The sequence below is a fragment of the Pipistrellus hanaki genome (assembly GCF_964339955.1).
Source record: "Pipistrellus hanaki genome assembly, chromosome: 2".
NCBI classification, from domain to species: Eukaryota; Metazoa; Chordata; class Mammalia; order Chiroptera; family Vespertilionidae; genus Pipistrellus; species Pipistrellus hanaki.
In genome coordinates this window covers 48,107,069-48,128,125 of record NC_140504.1, presented here as the reverse complement: position 1 = coordinate 48,128,125, position 21,057 = coordinate 48,107,069, and the positions used below count along the sequence as shown (strand labels likewise).

The following is a 21,057-nucleotide window of genomic DNA, read 5'->3' as shown; positions in this document are numbered from 1 at the left end:
TGAAATCACTTGAGACATTATGGCATTAAAAAAAGATTGGGTTGTCTCAGGATAATCCCTCTGAATAGCAGTCACTTAATTTTTTTTAATTCAGTATGCCTATCTTTGTGCAAAAAAAAAAGGGATAGTAGTCAGAACAATTTTGAATTAAGAGTAGTATTGAGTTCTAGTTAATCGATTTCCTATTATATTATTAGTTGAATATATAAATTTTATTATCTACTTAAACATAATATGAATTCACTTAATGATGGAGATTTTATTTTAAAAAAATGTACATTAGCAAAATAAGTAGAGTGTTCCTGGTAAGTTTAGTATATATTTTTGTTTAAATGGAAATGACCATGCTTGAATATTCAGCTTATTAAAATGGGTTCCTAGTGTACTTAATCTGATTTTTGGATTATGAGGTTATAGAGATAAAACATTCATTGATATTTTCAAATTTGAGCATTTCCAAAGAATTTGGTATTACCAAATGTTTAAGTGGTACATGGTGTGTTTTATTTGAAATTATTTTTCTTTACCTGAGAATGAATATAAACTGGAAAAATAATGATTTTATGTAATATTAAGCCTCTTTGAATTATATAGAACTTTAAAAATAAATAATATATGAATATAGAAGGTCTAGTTAGAAATAATTTTATGAGTATAATAAAGTGAAAATGAAAAAGTAAAACTCTTGTTTACTAAGCTGTAAAAACCAAGACAATAATCTTTCAAACCTTTCCTGGCATATTTCTATAGCCGGAGTAGGAAATAAAAATAATGTGGTTATCAAACTTTTATAGTAAAGATATTTCAGCTAGTTCAGTTTCATGAGGTAATGTTAGAATTGAATTTTAACCTTAAGATTACAAAACAATCTACTTAAAGTTTAACATAGTGAAAATCCAATAAATTCATAGAAACTATACCATTATATTAAGAAGAATGAAATGAACTTTCATGCGGCACTCCAGTGAGAAATGATGTCAGAATTCAAAATGAAGTACGGTGTTAGTGGAAAATTGCATTGTCATTTAGGAGAGTAGAAAAAAAATTTAAAATGTACATTAGCAAATTTGAATTCTGATCTAAGCATGGACCTTCTTATTTTTGTTTTTTGTTTCATGAATATTAATTAGCATAGACATTAAATATAACTAAAATCAAGTAGGAAATAATTATTCTCAATTGTAGACATGTAATCTACCATTTGCAAAGTGGAAAAAAAATAGTATCTTTATAAATGAGACTACTTTATAAAGGAGAAGCTATCTATATGTAATAGCATGACACTTATTAATTCAAATCATAGATCATAAAGTTCACCACCCTAATTGTTAGTAAAGAAATGGAAGTGCTGAGAGATGGTTGCTCATTCAAGGTTATACAGCTGGTTTGTGACAAAGTTGAGGCCCCCAAATCTGGCATTTTTGAAAACTTGATATGGAAATTTCAAGCAGTCTATATTTGTTACAACAAAATACAACTTCAGCCATTAAAAAAATAGCTTAAGGGGGACATCTGTAATAGTGTCACAATTTAAAAAAAAGAAAGTTGGAGGATTAACAAGAAAAAAAAGTAGCTTAGAAACTAGTCAATTTGCATTATTAGGAAAAATTATGGATCGCAAATTAATTTTATTTTCATGAACTTTTAAAGAACATTTTGATAAAAACACTGGTAAAAAGTAGACTTGTAGGAATAGAGCATATAAACAGTAAATAAAACTCACAAACAAATGCAAAAGTCAAAACCTTGTAACAGAAGATTTAAGTATTTTTTAGGTTACAAGCCTGTAACTATAAAAGGAAAAAGGAAGAAAGAGTTATCTATTAAGTATTATTTAGACTTTCTTCTGCTTTTTAATTATAAAAATTTAGAATGTATCTAAATTTCTTATGTATTTTATAAAAAGTTGAATCCCAGGAAGTACTACAAATAATTTTCTTTCTGAATAGTGTCCAATTGCTTCTTGAATTAGTTCTCTATCCAGGGTGATTTAATATAATATAGCCTCCGAATAAAAGACTATTTGTGATATTTGTGCCTTTACTCTAAAAATCCAGGAATCCAACTCTTCAAACAAATATTTTCCTGCCTACTGTCTATATTTGTGTGTGTGTGTGTGTGTGTGTGTGTGTGTGTGTGTGTGTGTGTGTGTTTCTGATTGTTCATGCATTATATTTAGGGGAACCTTTTTTTTTTGTTATAATCACCATATGTACCAATCACAAATTTACCATTATTTGTAGTTTTATAGAATAGTGGCATATAATATTTTCAAAATTAACTTTTTAAAAAGATCTCCTTTCTGAGAGAAATGTGAATTTGACTACGAATTCTGATAGTTTTAAAACTTGATCTTGCGCTTCAGAAAATCCAGGTATATTTTGACAGCATTATTCTATAACCTGAAATTAACTGAAGAGATCATATTTTGTGTGATGTGGTTGAAATAAAGTAAGGAGTGAAAATGTCCTATGTTTCATGAATTATTGAGTTTGTTTTTGGTTGATTTCAGATATTTTTAGTTTTTGTGTCTTAAGATTTTTATACATCTATAATATATATATTTTTCTGAGAACATGTAAGATCTACTAAAATAATATTTCATTTTCAGGCCATTTTCTCAGTGTGGCAGCTTTACTTCAGACTTAAATAGAGATGGATTACTAGTACCTATATTTCTCTTTTAACTTTTAATGACAGGTAGGTACTAGTAATGCATCTAGTAAATGGTACTAGTAATCCAACTAGTAGATGGATTACTAGTACCTATATTTCTCTTTTAACTTTTAATGACAAATTCAGAAAGGATGAATTAACAAGGAAAATAATTAAATATTAACAATTATTTAGCTTTAAGCTGGTAAAAACAAAATTATGTGCTATGAATAATTATGTGCTATGCTCAGTCTTTGTTAAATTAAAATATAGCTAAAGGAATAAAATGTATTATACAGTTTCTTAAAGCTGCTAATACAGATATAAATTTTTATTTTGTGTGACTTTGTTTAAAAATAAGATGTACATATGTAGGTTAAAGATGAACTCTACTTGTGTGTGGCCGTAGAGTCTGCTATAATTTAATGAAAAGGGTTTGAGCAGGTGGGTGAGTTTATTTGGCTGATAATATTTTATAATCACTGAAGTTCTTAATTAGTGATTCCACTTTTCTTATAAAAGATTTTATTTATCAGGTTTACATAGCTATATCTATAGTGATTGTTAAGATGAAGAAAGGTACTATCTATATTTAATAGCTTTGACAACGGAGGCAGAAAATAATAGTAGAGTGTGCTAAGTCCTATAGAACTTTATATAACATAATTCTAGAAGCAAATTTTTAAATATTTCTGAAATATTAGTTTTTAGATTCCTGACAGTTGGAATAAATTGTACAGTGCATATATGTTTACTATGTGAAAAAATGCAACAGATTTTTGATTATTTTGTTAGATTATAAGCTTAAGCTTGTTCCTTTAATTCTTGCTTTATTTTCATATCATGCTAGTCCTTTGCTTATTTTGCACATTTGCGTTTCATTCTTTTACCACCTTTCCCTTATGTTTTAATCTGCCCCATTTTTTCACATGACAGGAAAAAGCCCGATCATATCAGGTACCAAATGGCTTCCTTCCCCTCACTCCCTACCTTACTCCAATTTCTTCTTTGGCACGAGAAAGCTCATAATTAACCTGCATTTTGTTTGGATTACTTGCAATGGATATACAGTCTCTTATGTTTTAATTGGGAAGAAAATGTAAACATCTTATTTGAGGATTGAAATTATACCTTTTCATTGCCTATGTCCTCAATTTCTTTAATTTGAAAAAGAACATATGTTGTGTTTATAGTTACTCAAAGAAGATTATACATTGAGTAATATGATATGTACTATATATATTAGTACATACATATATATATTTATATATATATATATATATATATATATATATATATATATTAGTACACACACACACACACACACACATATATATATTTTTTAAGGGAAATAAACAATAACTAGGAATTAGTTCCTTTGGTAATAATTGGATTGGTTTTGTTGAAAAGAAATACTGTCAATTCTTAGATTTTCTTTTTTTATCATTTTGTTTTTTTCCCTGTGAAAAATAAAATTGATTTGGAAATAAAAGAGCATAAACATTCCAAGCTTTTAATTTTGTTAAATATTCACCTGTTTAACAACTATATGAATATGTGCATGAATCCATTACCTGAATAATTTTAGTGAAAAAGCTTTTGCCAGTTTAGAAGTTTGACATTTACCCACGTTCTTGATTTCAAGTGCAGTTCTGGGCCAAATAGGGTAAAAGATACTTTATTTATTTATTTATTTATTTATTTATTTATTTATCCTCACCTGAGGATATTTTTTGCATTAATTATTTTAGAGAGACTGAAAGGGAGTGAGGCATTGGTGGAAGGGGGGAGGAAGGGGAGGGAGAGGAAGAGAGACGGGGGGGGGGGAGAGATGAGAGAGAGAGAGAGAGAGAGAAAAGGGTAGGAGGGAGGGAGGAGAGGGGAGGAAGAAAGATGAAGAAAGATGTGAAAGAGACACATCAGTTGATTGCCTCTTGCACTTGCTCCGATGGGGCCCAGGATTGAACCTGCAATCCAGGTACAATCCCTTGACTGGGAATTGAACTGAGACCGTTTTGGTACTCCTGCTGATGCTATAACACTGATCCATACTGGCCAGGGCTTGATTTATTTTTAAAAATATATATTTCCAGCCAAAACCGGTTTGGCTCAGTGGATAGAGCATCAGCCTGTGGACTGAAGGGTCCTGGGTTCGATTCTGGTCAAGGGCACGTACATTGGTTGCGGGCACATCCCCAGTGGGAGGTGTGCAGGAAGCAGCTGATCGATGTTTCTCTCTCTTTGATGTTTCTGGCTTTCTATCCCCTTATCCCTTTCTCTCTATGAAAAATCAATAAAATATATAAAAGCATATATATATATATATATATTTCCCTCTCCCCTAATTTTGTCACCTGGAAAGCTCTTATTGGTCTTTACAATTTAATAATATTTATGGATATAATATTTTGGTCTCAAATCTTTATTATATTGAGTTACTTCAATTTGAGAGAGATATAAAATTGTATCTTATTTTTCTTAATGAACCAAGAAATTTTCTTTTTTAAAACACTGTCTTCTATTTTGGCTTTGTGACAGCTTCTGAATAGAATATAGTGTAATTATCAGTACAATGCTTTCCAAAATTTGTCTTTTTTATTATTTAATTACCTTTTTTAAGTACCTTCAAATTGCAGATAGTGTGACCTAAAATATTAAGTATTTTTTTATATCTTGGAGGAATATGTGAACTATCTCATTTCTTTTAATAAAAGTGTTAATAATAACTAAAGAGCAATTAAAATTGTATTTCATTTTACTTATATGATTAAAGTCTTGGATCAATGTAAATGAGTACAGTCAGCTCTTTTCCCCTTATTTTTTAATGGTAGAGGAGGGGAGATAGTGTCATAGGCTATACAAATCTTAGTAATTGAAAATTTTTTCTACTTATAACATTATGGTTTTATTCCTTAGGAGGTGTTGCCAAATTCAGATGAATTTATAGTGTTTTTCCTGAGTGTACAAAAACTGATGATATGAGAAAGTCACCAGAAACAGAAAGATGACAGGGGAACTAGGTTTCAGAAGTATGTATCTTCTATCAAGTTCATAACCAGAGGAAATGATCTCTGACAAAAACCATGTTTTTATCTAATGTTTTGTTATTATTTTTAGAGCTTATACTCCTAAGATGCAGCAGGTCAAAATAAATTTGTTTTTTGAAGACTAAGAAGCATGAAAAGCTTACATAGTTGTATGGGTGTTTTTCTTTTGTGCTAGGCTACTTATTTTTCTATGTAGTTTTTCATCAAGTTATATAATACTAGAGGCCCAGTGCACAAATCCGTGCACGGGCAGGGCCCCTAGACCTGGCTGGCGATCAGAGACAATTGGGGCCTTTCAGTGCTGGCCAGGGCCTTCCTTCTCCAGCCTCTGGTCTCCGACTGGGGCCTTCCTTTGTTCTGTGTCACCTTGGGTCAGCGCACATCATAGCGAGTCATCAAACTCATGGTCTTCTGGTCGAACTCCCAGTCTCCTGGTCAAACTCCTGAGGTGGCACTTTGCATATTAGCCTTTTATATATATGTATAGGCTAGAGACCCAATGCACAAAGATTCATGCAAGAATGGGCCTTCCTTCCCCTGGCTGCTGGCACCACCTTTGCTCTGGCTGGAGCTGCCATTCCAGCTTCCCATGCTGCCCAGAGGCTCAGAGCTGCTGGAGTGAGGCAAGCTTCCCACCCCGCCCCCAGCCACTAGGCGCCTGCATATGCAAATTAACCTGACATCTTTGTTGTGTTAATTTGCATACTCCTTATTGGCTGGTGGGCGACACAAAGGTATGGTCAATTAGTATGTTATTCTTTTATTAGGTAGATGATTACTTTGAAACATAAGGATTTCTATTAATATAGTTTACACTACCTTAAGTGATTTTTTAAAAAACATTTCAGTCAGTGGCAGAGATTGTTTCCATTGCATGTTATCCCATGTGGCAGGGCTGCACCATTTTGTTTGTTTGTAGGTCTTTCCTTTAACATTTCTAACCATGTGTCCCAAAGCAAAAAAAAACACAGAAGTTCTTCCTTTTCTAGCCTGCCTCTTGATGATTTGCATTTAGAGGCAACCCACTTGGTTTTATCTAGATGCTAATTTAACAAATTTCTATTAATGGTAAAGGTGATACCTTTTTAAAGTAGCAAGAAAACCTAACAATCTGTCTAGCTTAAAATTAGAAAATAATTTCCTCAGCTTTGGAGAATTAATTTTTAAAAATAGAAATTCTAAATATGTCTCAATATAATTTCTAGTGCTTTTTTTTTTTTTAGTATCAATGAAAAGGTAGAATCTCTATCTGCTAATAGATTAATAACTAATGTTTACAATAGAAATCATCTCACATGAAACTAATTTTAAAATAATGACTCAAATAATGTTTTACCTTTCATGCTTGATGAGAATTTTTGCTTTCTTTTATGAATGGCTTTTGGCTGTGATTTTTTTTTTGTAAGGTTTTAGGTTCTTTTAATAAATTAGAATTAGTAAATATGCCATAAGTAGCTTAGCTTTGTCTTCTAAAGAAGATTGCAAGTAAATTATTTGCCTAATAATTTATAATAATGAGCAGAACAATATAAATATTTTGATGAATCATTTTAATAATAACTTTTATTATTCTGTTTCTATGATTATATGAAAGTAGGCCACATGAATTGGCAGTTCTTTCTTGCTTGATAGTAATTGTAAAATGATGATTTAATTTTCTATTTTGCTTACTATTACCAAATCACTTGCTGAATTCCCTGCAGACAGGTTGAAACCAAGCACCATGAATTTCAGTGTTTTAATCTACAAAACACATAGTCTTACTTACAATATAAACTTATTTCCACTTTATAATAAGAGCAATTATTTTGGGGGTAAGATTTTGGTTATTTTGAGAAACCTCAAAAAAAATCTTGTACTTTAAAACAATTATTATTTGATGATAGCATAAAAGGTAGCTTTTGTTAGGATTTAAATTTCTGACTTTAAATGAATCAAAATATAGTAGTTTTACTTTCCTAATCTATCATTTAAAAATTGTTCTTTACTTTCAATAGTTATTGTAGTGGCATCAATTTATATAAGACAAAACAAAACAATGTGCTTCTCAAAACATAATTATTATAAACTGATTTTCTAGTGCTTTCCCAAATTTTGTTTCTAACAACAACTGAAATAAAATGTGTTGGTAAAAACTTAATCTATTTTGTATTTATTTAGACGCTGGTTTTCAATACAGAACAATCAGTTGGTTTACCAGAAAAAGTTTAAGGTAGGTGTTTTGTTAAGTAATTAAGTGAAAAATCTAGTGACTCCCCAGTTTTGGTTATTTATCTGTTTGGCTTGGGAAAGCATTTAAGTTAATAAATATTGATATGTGCAAAATTACTGTTTATTAGTTTTATGTTTGGGCATATATACTAGCAAGAATGTTCAGAAGTGGGAAGTATCCACATTCAGTACTTAAAAGCAGTGATTTTGAATCCTGAATTCTTAATTTTTAGTTTTGAAGTGGATTTTTTTTTCTGTCCCAGGATTTATACTTTTTACTTCACATGTTTCTTTGTCATTTGTGTGACAAGAATAATACAACCAATCCACAGTACTACTTTGAGGCTGTAGAAAAAGATGCCTTTTAAGAAATAACGCTTTATGGCCACTGATGATAATATAGAGATATTAGAAATGACATTAAAATGTAACCTTGAAGTAAGTTAAATAAAAACCTCTAAATTGTTAATGTTCTTTTTATATATTCATTTTCCTGCACCTTATTTTAAGGATGAGGAGTTTTTATTTATTGGAAAGGCATACAGAAATTACATATGGTGTGAGAATGTGACAGCTCACTTCCCTCCCAAGTAATGTCCAAATATGCTATCTTTCCCTCTTTGGACATCTCCCGCTGAGGGCACTGATTCTTGTTCCCTCCCCACAATATCTTGACTTCTCTGCCCTCCCTCTCCTGTCACCAACCTTGTTGATGTTCACTCAGAATACTACAGTTGCAGGTGACAGTGGCCCAGGGGAGACCATGGGAAGTTTACTTTATGTGGAAGGAGGATATTGAAATGGTCTGTAGACACCATGCAAAGCATTGGAGACTTTGTTCCTTCAACTTGTAAGATGTTGATGCTCACAGCTTTTTCTTTTTCTTTTTTTCTCTGAAGGTTCTGGAATCTTGTGGTGTATTTCTATTTCTCTGTGATTGTTGTTTTTTCTTTCTTTCTTTTTTCTTTTTTCCTCTTTTTCCCTTACTCATGTCTCTTCCCACTATGCACAGATAAACATTACCTACAAACTCCTTAATCTGATCTGTGGAGAATGTACAGAGTTTAAACACATCAATAAATACTTTTACCACCCCCCTCCAATTAAGGAAAAAAAAAAAAAAAAAGAACCAGAGTTAATTGGTAACTTGATTTTTATCTAGTTCGCTGTTAGAAATGATGTATTCAATTGTAAATTTGAAATATTCACTTTACTCTTGAGATGACACAATATGAAATTTACAATTAGCTCATGGTTTCTTCTATTCTGATACTTGGTTTTGAGGTTTTTTTTTTTTAATTAAATAATAGGAAATGATAAAACCGTTTTCATTTTCGTAAGTATTTTAAGAAGGATATATAGGCTTCTTTTTCTTTTTCTGTTTTCTTTTCAGTTATTTAAAACTTGACTCATTAAAGGCTAATTTTCTTTTTTTGGAGGAAAGTAGTTTTTATTACATGTGAGTAGAGACCAGGAGCGTAATGGATATGAAAGAAAATTAACAAGAAGCTGACATTTATTGAGTACCTACTAATTAACTGCCAAGTGTTAGATTAAAACTATTTTATTTAATTCTTATACAGCAACTTTATGAGGCAGTAAAATTATTAACAGGGTATAATTACCTTTATTAGTTATGTCTATGTTGGTAAGACTTGTCTCTAAATTAAGAAAAATATAAATCTTTAAGACCACTTATTCCAAGTAACATTTATAAGTATTATTGGTAGTAGTATTATAACTTAGATTGATAAATATGGGAGTTCTGTTTCCTTATTGTAGGATAACCCCACTGTGGTGGTGGAAGATCTAAGGCTTTGCACAGTGAAACATTGTGAAGACATAGAACGGCGATTCTGCTTTGAGGTGGTCTCTCCAACAAAGTGAGTGGTTCTAAACAATCTGAGAATTGGCTTTTATATTTCTATAGCTTGTTTTAAAGAACGTTCCAGAGTAGAGAAAGATTTGTTTCACTTGTGGTGGTCTGTGCTAACTAAAAAAAAATGTCTTCAAAGTAAATTTCATTATTTAGTGATTATAGGTATTAGAGTCAGAAATTTCTGTAACTTCTACCCAGTATCATATTCTTTAAATTCTATAAAGATTATTAATGTGGCCATATGAAAACTTTTTAGTTGTCATGGATGATAAAGTTAATTCATATATCAGATTGATATTTTTATAACTATCATTTTATATTTCTATCCAATAGAAAAAAAGTGTTGTATTTATATGGTAAAATTAAAGTTTTTTTTTTTTTTAATGTGAAGGAATGGGTGACTTATTTCCAGTAGGTAAATTATTTCATTAATACCTTGATTTCTTATTGAATACAATATGTCCTAAAGATAGATGAAATAAAATTTTTCAACAGAAATGATTATTTTTTTGTTAGAAAATTATTGTATAACCAAGTCAGCAAAAAAACATTATTATTCTTTTTTGGTTAATTTAGTGACTGAGAAAACAATGTTATTTCCCTTTAGAAGTTGTATGCTTCAGGCAGATTCTGAAAAGCTGCGCCAGGCATGGATTAAGGCTGTTCAGACCAGTATTGCTACTGCTTATAGAGAGAAGGGTGATGAATCAGAGGTTAGTAAACAATACTGCAATACCAGATGATATATTGTCAAAAGTTTTTAACTTTAATTGCAACAGTGTATGATTACAACATTGTTTAAATTTTGTTAAATTGAGGTATAATTGACAAGTAACTTTATATTATTGTAGTTTCAGGCGTACAACATAATGATTCAATATTTGTATATACTGCAAAATACTACAGTAAGTCTAGTTAACATCTGACACCATTCATAGTAATAAACATTTTTCTTGTGAGGAAATTTTAAGATTTACTCTCTTAGCATTTTTCAAATATGCTATATAGTGTTATTAACCATAGTCACCACACTGTTATATCTTCATGACATTTATTTTATAAGTTGGAGTTTGCATCTTTTGACTCCCTTCACCCATAACATTCTTTTTTTATAGAGGATGATATTTTTGTTATTGATATGTTTATTTTTAAAATCTAGATTTAATTTCTCTTTTGTTTACTTCTCTTGACTTTACCTACCATTTTATTTTAATATTTAAATAGGTTTAATTCTGTATTTGAATATTATCCCATATTGACATAAGATAGTTTGATGCAAGTATTTCCTCCAAATATTATTTTAATTAATATTAAAATTATGAACGTGAAAGGTATTTAAAATTAAAAAAGGGTAAAATCTAAAACAGGAAGGCTCAAATTGTCTCTTAGTTGAAATCTTTCGTAGAAGATAAGCTTAACATGGACTCTTGGTCATAGTCTGGCTTCAGCTTCTCAGTGAGTTTATATATCCTTGAGCAAGGCCATCAGTGCGACTTGAGAAACAGAACTCACCACTTTGTTTGGTAGGATCCTGAACGTGAGTCTTTTGTGAGTCCATGCATGTCTGCAAATTTCTTTATTCAGTCATCATATTTGTTTGATAGCTTGGTTGAGTGTGGAATTTTTAGGTTGGAAATAATTATTCTTAAGAATTTCAACTGCATTGTTTTTTGGGTCCCGTGTTGCCATTGGAGTCTTTCTTATTACAGTACTATCTTTTGTAGCTTTCTTCTCCAATTCTCCTGGTGGTTTCCCTCCTGGAATTTCTGCACTAATCTTATGATTTTCTAATTTTTGTGTGTCTTTTTGCTCTAATTTCTGAGATATTTACTCAGTTAATAATCTCCCAAACCTTTATTTTAGGTCTGTTAGCATATATTTAATTTCCAAGCTTTTCTTTTTATTTGCTGAGTGCTTATACATGTAAATCTGTTCTTTTTCATGGCTGCATTGTTTGAACTGTGGTTCTTAGCCTTGACTGCACATTATGATAACACAGGGAGCTTTAAAAAAATAAATCTTAGAATTAGAGTCTACCACTGAACAGTTGAAACCCACGTATCAATATTTTAAAAAGATTCCTACGTGATTTCTGCGTACATGCATTGTTGAGAACCATTATGTTCCAGAGCAAGCATGTCAAACTTGCGGGCCACGTGCCTCGTTTATTTGGCTCATGTTAGCCTTTGAGTTTGACATGCTTGTTCTAGAGGCATGGTTCCTTGGCTATCTGGTAATTTTTTCATGATTATACAGTAATTAAAACCTCTTTGGAAGCACTGAGAACAGTTAGGACTTCATTGACTGTGAACTTTGCTCAAGTCTGGACCATTTATTTTTTTGAGGAATAACCAGAGGTAGGAACTTTGAGGTCCTTTCATCTGGTATGAGTCCCCAGAGAACATCCACCAACCTCCAGCATAGGGGTAAGGGACTGACTGGGTGCTCGTTACTCGGGGTCTCACTATTCAGTGTGTCTGCGTTCATTTAGTCCTCTGCCTTCCACCTCTTAGGTATATCCCATCCAGGTACTATGTTTTAATTCACCAGAGAATGTACTTTCAGTCATTTGTGTTTATGAATAGGATGCAAAACCCTAATTGGCATGTAATTGGGGAGGGGACCTTGGATGCTAACTACTTCTTACACAATCATTTCTCCAACTTTTATCCCCACTTCCAGGGTTAACATAGTATAAATCTGTGATTTTTAGTCTGTATGTCACAAGAATTTTTAAAATATACAGCACCTTACTATTTAGATTGTTAAATAATAATTAAAAAAATAGTAACAGCCAACACAATAGCCTGACTCAAAATTATACCTATTTTTTCTCAGATCTGAAAAAAAGAGAGTAATTTTGGTGTCCTGTGAATTGGGTGGAATTGTAGTAATTAGTTTATCTGTGCCATGATATGAAAAAGATTGAAAATCACTGGTTTAAATCCTTGAGCCCTTTGAATATTATGTGATGTAAATTGGTGAACTGTTGAGATTTTTCTTACTGCCATCCTTAGATTTGGCTTTGGTCTGTTCAGTTACTTTATTTACCCACTAGGGGCCTGATACATGGAATTTGTGACAGGTGGGGTCCCTAGGCCTAGCTGGCAATCAGAGCCAATTGGGACCAGGCTGATCAGAGCTGGGCTGGAGCGGAGATGATGGTCGCTAGGCCAGACACGGAAGGAATGGACGCCAAATGCCAACACCGCCATCATCAGTCAGCCCTCTGCCACCACATGGTTCCCCACCTCCCCGTCCTCATTCCCTTGCCACTGTGCTGCCACTGTGGCTGGCAGATGGCGGGCCAATTGGGGCCTGCTGGCCAGGGAGAAGGATGGGGCATGGGAGGTTGGCTGCTGGCCCCAAGGAGAGAGCCGGCCCTCAGCCCCTCTGGAAAAGGGGCTGCATCTGCTCTCATCCACTCCTGACCCCTGTTCCAGCCTGGGGCCTGATCAGGGCCTGCTGGCCCAGGGGAGGGACTGTGGGAGGTTGGCTGGCTGGGAAAGGTTGGCTGTGGAAGTGCACTGACCACCAGGGGGCAGCTCCTGCATTGAGCATCTGCCCCCTGGTGGTCAGTGTGCATCATAGTGACTGGTTGTTCTGATCGTTCCGGTTGTTCCGCTTATTGTGGTCGCTTAGGCTTTTATATATATAGATTTTCCAGCTCCTAAAATTTTGTTACTCATATTTATGTTATTCCTGTTCTTCTGGGTAAACATTGTTTGTTTTTAATGCAAAAATACTGAAGTTTTTAAAAAGTAGTTTACACATTATGCCATTCCACACCTAATAGTAATTTCTTAATTACTATCACCCATTCTATATTCAATGTTCCCCGTTGTTTTAAAAATGTTATTGACAACCTTTTGTATAAAGTACGATCTTATTTATGCCAGAATTGCATCTGGTTATCTTCCTCAAATCTTTAAATTTAGAGCAATCCCTTTTTTACATAGCAATGATTTAATAAAGAGATCAGGTTAATTGTCTCCATGCTTTAAGATTACATAATGGGTTGTGTGTATGCTTCATGTTGCAACAGGAGACACAATATTTGGTTATGCAATGATTGCTAATCCTGAGAACAGGCTTCTGTGTGAAGATGAAATGGACATACTCTATTTGACAAATGGCAATGTGATTCCTCCATTTCCTTCCTTGTTTCCAATCTGTTTTGTTATTTTGTATAACACATCTACTTCCTGTTACTTTCATCCCCATAAAATCTCCCTTATCAACTATTCATCAAATAGTTGTATAGCTCAGTTTGCTATTTCATTAGAAATTGAAAAACAATTTTCTAATTCTGTCATCCCATTTACATTTATTAACTTGTATTCTTATGTGAAATACATCTTTTCCTCATCACCTGGAGCTGTTTAGTTTTTGTAATAAATGTTTAATTGTTTGCTTTTAATTACCACCTTTGATTAATTTATTAGCTATCTTAAGTGGGAACAGATGTTTAGTTTTTTGGATATAATTTAGCAACTCATGAATTTTTGTAAATATGTTGGGTCCCAGTTAATCACAATAATTACTTTTTTCTTTTTTTATCCTTACTGTAAGATATTTTTCCATTGATTTTTTTTAGAGAGATTGGAAGGGATGTAGGAGGGGGAGAGAGAGAGACAGAGAGAGAGAGAGAGGGAGAGACACATTGATTGGTTGCCTCCCACACCTACCCTGAATTGGCTTGAACCATGGTATGTGCCATTCCTTGATCAGGAATCAAACCTGTGGCCTTTCGGTCCTCGGGCTGATGCTCTAAGGAGCCAGACTAGCTAGGGTAATAATTACTGTTTTGGTGGTTATCAAAATGATCACATCGTTGTCCAATAAAGGCCCTGGATAATGCCTTTTTAAAAATTCTCTAGTTTTTAGCATTTTTGAAAGGAAATAAAATTAGGTGAGCATCCAGATAATTTTAAAGAAGCTGGTGGGATTGCTGAAATAACTGGGTTATGCAAAATAATACATTAGAGTAATTTAGGTCAGCCTTATCCCTATTTGTCCCACAACCCCTATTACTCTAGTATGGTTATGGACAAAGAGGGATAAGGCTGACCTAAAAATCAGTGAAGTTTGTAACTAGAATACTTCCAGGAGCTTTAGAACCCTAGTAGAAATTACTAGCACAATAAAATTTATAATAAATGAATACTACAGTATAGATAGGACCTAACTTTAAAAGTTGATGACGAAAGCCCTGGCCAGTATGGATCAATTAGTTGGGTGTTGTCCTATGCACTGAAAGGTTGCCAGTTTGATTGCCCGGGTTTTGGGTTCAATTCCTGGTAGGGAGGCGAGGAGAAGGCAGTTGATTGATGTTTCGCTCTCACATAAATGTTTATCTCCCCTTCTTCCTTCCTCTTCCTATAAAAACTATTTTAAAAAATAAAATAAAAATTGGTAAAGATAGCTTAATGGGAGGGTTCAAAAGAATTGAGGTTACTCATTTATGGTGACAGAGGCAAAATACATAATGCAGTAAACTTTCAAGTCAGAGTACAAGGCCGAAATGAGCCAAGAACAAGAATGGGGGATGGGTGTCATGTTCAGTCCTGTGTTTCTTGAAATGACTAGTACCGGTTCTGCTGTGTTAATGTACTTTGCTTTCCACTTCTCTAATTAGGTGCAAAAGCATTAGCTTATAGAAGGAAATTGCTAATAAACCAAATGATTTCTGCACTATATTGAGATTCTTTCCCCATATGATAATTGCTTATGAGTCCATATTATCAAACATGTTCTAGTAAAAGATTGTATCTCTTCTTTAAAAATGTTGAAATAATCTCAAACTTACAGAGAAGTTCCAAGTGTAGTACTTTGCCCCTGAATGGTTTCAGAGTAGTTGCTAACATGATGCTCCATCACTCACTGTTTCGTTAGTGTTTTCCACAGCTTAAGATATTCTCCTATATAATCATGGTATAGCCATCAAAACGAAGAATTGAGCATTGGTAAATTATTAACACTTGATTCCCAAATATCTTTAAGTCCCAGTAATGTTCAATAATATAATCCAGAAGCACAGGTATTTAGTTATCATGATTCTTTGGTTTCTGTTCGGAATAGTTGCTTAGTCTTACTTTGACCTTCTTGACCTTGATAGTTTTGAAGACTATATACTAGTTAATTTTGTACAATGTCCCTTAGTATGGGTTTGTCTGATGTTTACTCACAAGGCTGTGCGTCTTTGGCAGGAATCTATAATAATAAAAGTGTAATATGCTAATTAGACCGGGCAGCCGAACGTCCTTCCAGATGTCCTTTTGGATGACCTTCTGGAAGAAGCTAGCTGTGAGGACTTAGGCAGGCTGCCGTGAGGGCCGAGGCAGGTCCCTGTAGCTGTGAGGGCCAGCTCCTTGCATGAATTTCGTGCATCAGGCCTCTAGTCCTATATAATAAAAGCCTAATATGCAAATTGACTGAATAGCAGAATGACTGGTTGCTATGATGTGCACTGACCACCAAGGGGCAGATGCTCAATGCGGGAGCTACCCCCAGCCTGCAGGACCCAGGCCAACTAAAGGTGGTTGCAAACAGGTGCCCTATCCCCTCTTCTCCCCCCGCATTGTCCTGCCAGTTGCCCCAAGGCAGGGAGCAGGGCCGGTGAACGGGTGGCGCCAGGCTGGCCAAAGTGGGTGCCAGTGAGAGGCCTCCCCCCTCTCCCCCATTGCCCTTTTGGTCGCTCTGCAGAGGAAGGCGACTGGCAGAGGTGGCAGGAGGTGGGGCCGGTGAACGGGCAGTGCCAGGCGGCAGCGCCAGGCTGGCGAAGGTGGGTGTGAGCAGAGGGGTTGCCCCACAGATTGGCCCTGATCACCACTAGGCCTAGGGACCCTACTGGTGCACCGGGCCTCTAGTGTTATATAATTGATGCTGTGCTCTTCTCACTGCATCCTCAGGTGGCATCTGATATGGATTTGTCCCATTATTAGTGATATTAACTGGGGTAATTTGATTAAGATGGTATCTGTTAGACTTCTTTACTGCAAAGTTTTCTTAGTAGGTACTAAGTATTTTGTGGGGTAGTTACTTTGAGATTATGTAACTATTCTGTTCCTTATCAAGTTTTGAATTAAAAAAAATGTTTTTATTGATTTTAGAGAGAAAGGGAGAAGAAGAGAGAGAAAGAAGCATTAATGATGAGAGAGAATCATTGATTGGCTGCTGCCTGCATGCCCCACACTGGGGATTGAGCCCACAACCCAGACATGTGCCCCTGACTGGGAATCGAACCATGACCTCTCACTCAGTTCATAGGTCGAAGCTCGACCACTAAGCCAAGCCAGCTGGGCTGAATTTTTTTATTATGTCACCATAGGCTATGATTTTATTTGATGTGTTAACATCCATTACCATCATTATTTGTTTTGTTGACTCAAGTTTGGCCAGTAGAGCCCTGGCTTCTGTATCCTTTTGACATGGTGCCATCAATCTTTTGAGTTCTTCCATACTTCCAGCATGATGAGATGTTTCAGGTTCATCTTGTCCTTTCTCTGCACCAGCTCTGAAATCAGCAGTTTCATTAAAGAGCCCTAGTTCCTTTTGGTGGAGAATTGGTTTTTAGAAACCAAGATAAATAAATCTATATTTCTTTATATATCTATTTATATTGAAAACCAATATTGTGCCTGTTGGTATCTCCAGTTCCAATCTAATACAATGGGATTTGTTCTAATTCTCTCCCTTTCTTATGAATAACTTCTTTCTCAGCAGTGAGAAATTTAGCTTCCGTTAATTTCAACATGTTTATTTACATGATCAGTTTCCCCTATATGTAAGCAATGTCCTTTCTTTGCTGCCACCTCCCCCTGACCGCACTCTGGCTATGACACATCACAGTGTGGCACTCCTCCACACTGCTCTCCTTCCTCAGGCTCTTTCTTCCCACGTGGGCTCCCTCCTTATGCAGACACCCTCCTTATCCTGTTTGGGATCCAACATGGTGGTGTTTTCATTTAAAGATATGCTTCCCACCCAGCTCAGTCTTCTATAGACAATACTACAACTATTTTCTTGCTTGGCCCCAACTAATGGCTAATGAATTGAGTTTTCACAAGGGCAAAACAAGGGCCAAATTATATTTCTAATGATTCTTTACTAAAATACTAGCTTATTGAAATGCTTTTAAACTCAAATACTTTTTAGGCCATATGTTTAATTGCTTAGGACCTCAAACTACATGTTTCTATTATTGGTATAGACTTTGCTGTAAACTTAAGAAATTAGCCTTTTGCTCATCTGCCACCTTTTGTTTCTTAATGGCCCAGGACATTTTTAGATATTGTGTATTCTATTGTTGATTCACTCTGTGATTATAATTATGTAACTGATCTGTTCTTTAGTAATACACTGAAGTAGTTTAAACAACTTGCTTGCAGTTCAATGAATACCTTGGAAAAACCTTATGTAAAATAATATTTTTTTCTTGAGTCTTAATAATTTCATGTTTAGTCCCTCTGTTTTCTCATTTTGCACATTTAATTAGTGTTCTCCTTTCTCTTTGACCTCATATTTTGTATGTATGTTCATTGTATCAGTATATACATATGTATATTTGAATAAATATTATATGTAAATATGTATTATATGTTTTCATTGTACCAGTTTATATATTTACATAAGCATTATATATACACATTTGTAAATATTATATATACATGTATACACATATACGCATATATACATACACACAAACACACACACACACACACATGTTTATATACAGGATGTCCCCCCAAAATGTATACACTTTAACAGCTGATAGCTCAATTTTGAAAATGAAATGTATTTTAATAAACACTACCTTTATAATTATTCAAAGTGTATATATATTTCTCTCCACAAGACTAAAATCCAGTTGATAGTGGAAACTATATCTTTCCTTTAAAAAATTTATTTTAGAGAGGGAGGGAAGGAGAGAGAGAGAGTCAGAGAGAGAGAGAGAGAGAAACATTGATCGGTTGCCTCCAGCACACACTTTTTGACTAGGGATTGACCCCGCAAACTGGTATATGCTCTCACAAGGAATTGAACCCGCCACATTCTAATGTATAAGCCGTTGCTCCAACCAACTGAGCCACACCGGCCAGTGCTGTCATTCCATTTTTAAATCTCTAATGCCTCTACCAGTGCCCGGTGTAGGTCCATAATAGGCTTCAATTTATTGATCAGAAACTTTTGTTTGGAGCCTATCATACGTAACATGGTATTACAATCTTTTTTAAAACAAAGACAAAAACAAAAAATTTTTAATTCTTTTAGAAGCTGGACAAGAAGTCATCTCCATCTACAGGAAGCCTGGATTCTGGAAATGAGTCAAAAGATAAATCATTGAAAGGAGAAAGTGCACTGCAGCGAGTCCAGTGTATCCCTGGCAATGCCAGCTGCTGTGACTGTGGCCTGGCAGACCCACGGTGGGCCAGCATCAACCTGGGCATCACCCTGTGTATTGAGTGTTCTGGAATTCACCGGTGAGTAGGCCTGCCCAGGGTGAGAGACTGCTTTTGGATAAACATACATGTAAATTATCATGTCCTTTTAGTCAGAGGGCCTTTTCCACTTGCCTAGTTTGACTGCTAGTTTATATCTTTTTACGTTTGTAAAGTAGATACAGTTCTGGCTTGTGAAGAGCTTGTGAGGGCTTTGGTTTACCATTCATTGTATTAAATAAAGCAGAAGATGCATTCCTATTTATATGTATGTTGAGAGCTTTATTAGAGACTGCCACATTGTAAGGAAAAGTAATTTGCATAATAAGCAAATCAAGGTTGATAGTTTTGTATATTAACAAAGTCTTTTCCCACTTAGGAGTCTTGGAGTTCATTTTTCAAAAGTACGTTCTTTAACTTTAGACACGTGGGAGCCTGAACTTTTAAAGGTAAAATAAATATTTGCTTTGAAATGTTTTATATTTCCACATAAAAGGAATTTAGAATCTTGGTTTACAAATGTATGAGTTTCTCAATGCTCACAGTGAACTGTGTTGTTTTGGAACATTTCTGTGGCTATTTTGACAAATCTGGTATTTTCATATTGGGATTTAAAAATTGCTAAGTTTATGTAGTTAGTTCACATTTTAAGGAAACCAATGTTCCTACATTTTTATACTTTTTCAAAAAATATCTTGGGTTTTATGCCTTAATTTTAATATTTTATAATTATATAAATTCTTTTATTTTTAATATATTTTATTGATTTTTCACAGAGAGGAAGAGAGAGGGATAGAGAGTTAGAAACATCAATGAGAGAAAATCATCGATCAGCTGCCTCTTGCACACTCCCAAATGGGGATTTGACCGCAACCAAGGTACATGCCCCTGACTGGAATCGAACCCAGGAACCTCAGTCCGCAGGCCGACGCTCTATCCACTGAGCCAAACCGGTCTCAGCTAATTATATAAATTCTTGATAAAAATATGAGACATATTGCTATAGTAAGCTCCATTATGGATTGGCATATTATGTTGTTTCCATTGGGTTTAGCATAGAACCATTTGCAAATTTACATTTTTCAGGGTAGTAGCCATCAGACTAAGACATCCTTTTTCCATGTATGAGGATTATTATCTATAAAAATGTCATAAATAACTTTAGATCACATCTGGGTTTCTGATATGATTTACAAAACTCATAAGTTAATATTATACTCCTTTAAATTTCACCCATTTAGTTTAAAGGTTGTAGTATACTTTTCATTTATTTTGTCTGGAAATTGTGTTCTTAATGTGCTTGTGCTTTTATTTCAGTCTACAAATAAACTGGTAATCCTCTCAACTATGTACAGTAAAATATTTGTGGAATTACAGTATAAATCTCTAAATGAGAGTGATAGATTGGCTTCTAAGGTAGAGCTCTGTTTACATAGATTCTATTAATTGTTATTAATTCAGAGGGAAGAGGAATAGGAATCTAATTTTTGCATTAACTTTCTGTGTAGATCTCAATGGATTCAGTTTAGAAAATTTGTTTGAACCACAATAGTATGTATAATCAATATTATTTTAATGTTATTGCTCTCTAAATCAATGCGATGCACTAAAAATCATGACAATCGTTTAAACAAAATATTTTGAAATATTTATATATGAAGTATAAGAAGGAAATAGTTTACTTCAGTTCTGAGTTACTTAAAACTTTTACTGTCTGGCCTTAGACTTCTTTTTTCATTTAATTTACCAGGCATTGTGAATAATATACAGGATTGTGCTAGCCATGGTGCAATAGAAAACTAATAGAAGATGGGAGAGGAGAAAC

At 34.1% G+C, this 21,057-nt stretch overlaps 1 protein-coding gene across 1 annotated transcript in view; it reads left to right on the top strand.

The window, feature by feature from the left end:
* The window catches only part of ACAP2 (ArfGAP with coiled-coil, ankyrin repeat and PH domains 2), a 115,090-nt gene that overhangs the window by 73,155 nt on the left and 20,878 nt on the right, over positions 1-21,057 (top strand). Inside the window, exons 11-15 of the mRNA XM_084871608.1 lie at positions 7,863-7,914; positions 9,696-9,796; positions 10,400-10,505; positions 19,066-19,274; positions 19,612-19,681. Of these exons, the coding sequence (XP_084727734.1) occupies positions 7,863-7,914; positions 9,696-9,796; positions 10,400-10,505; positions 19,066-19,274; positions 19,612-19,681 (538 nt within the window). The remainder of the gene's footprint in view (positions 1-7,862; positions 7,915-9,695; positions 9,797-10,399; positions 10,506-19,065; positions 19,275-19,611; positions 19,682-21,057) is intronic.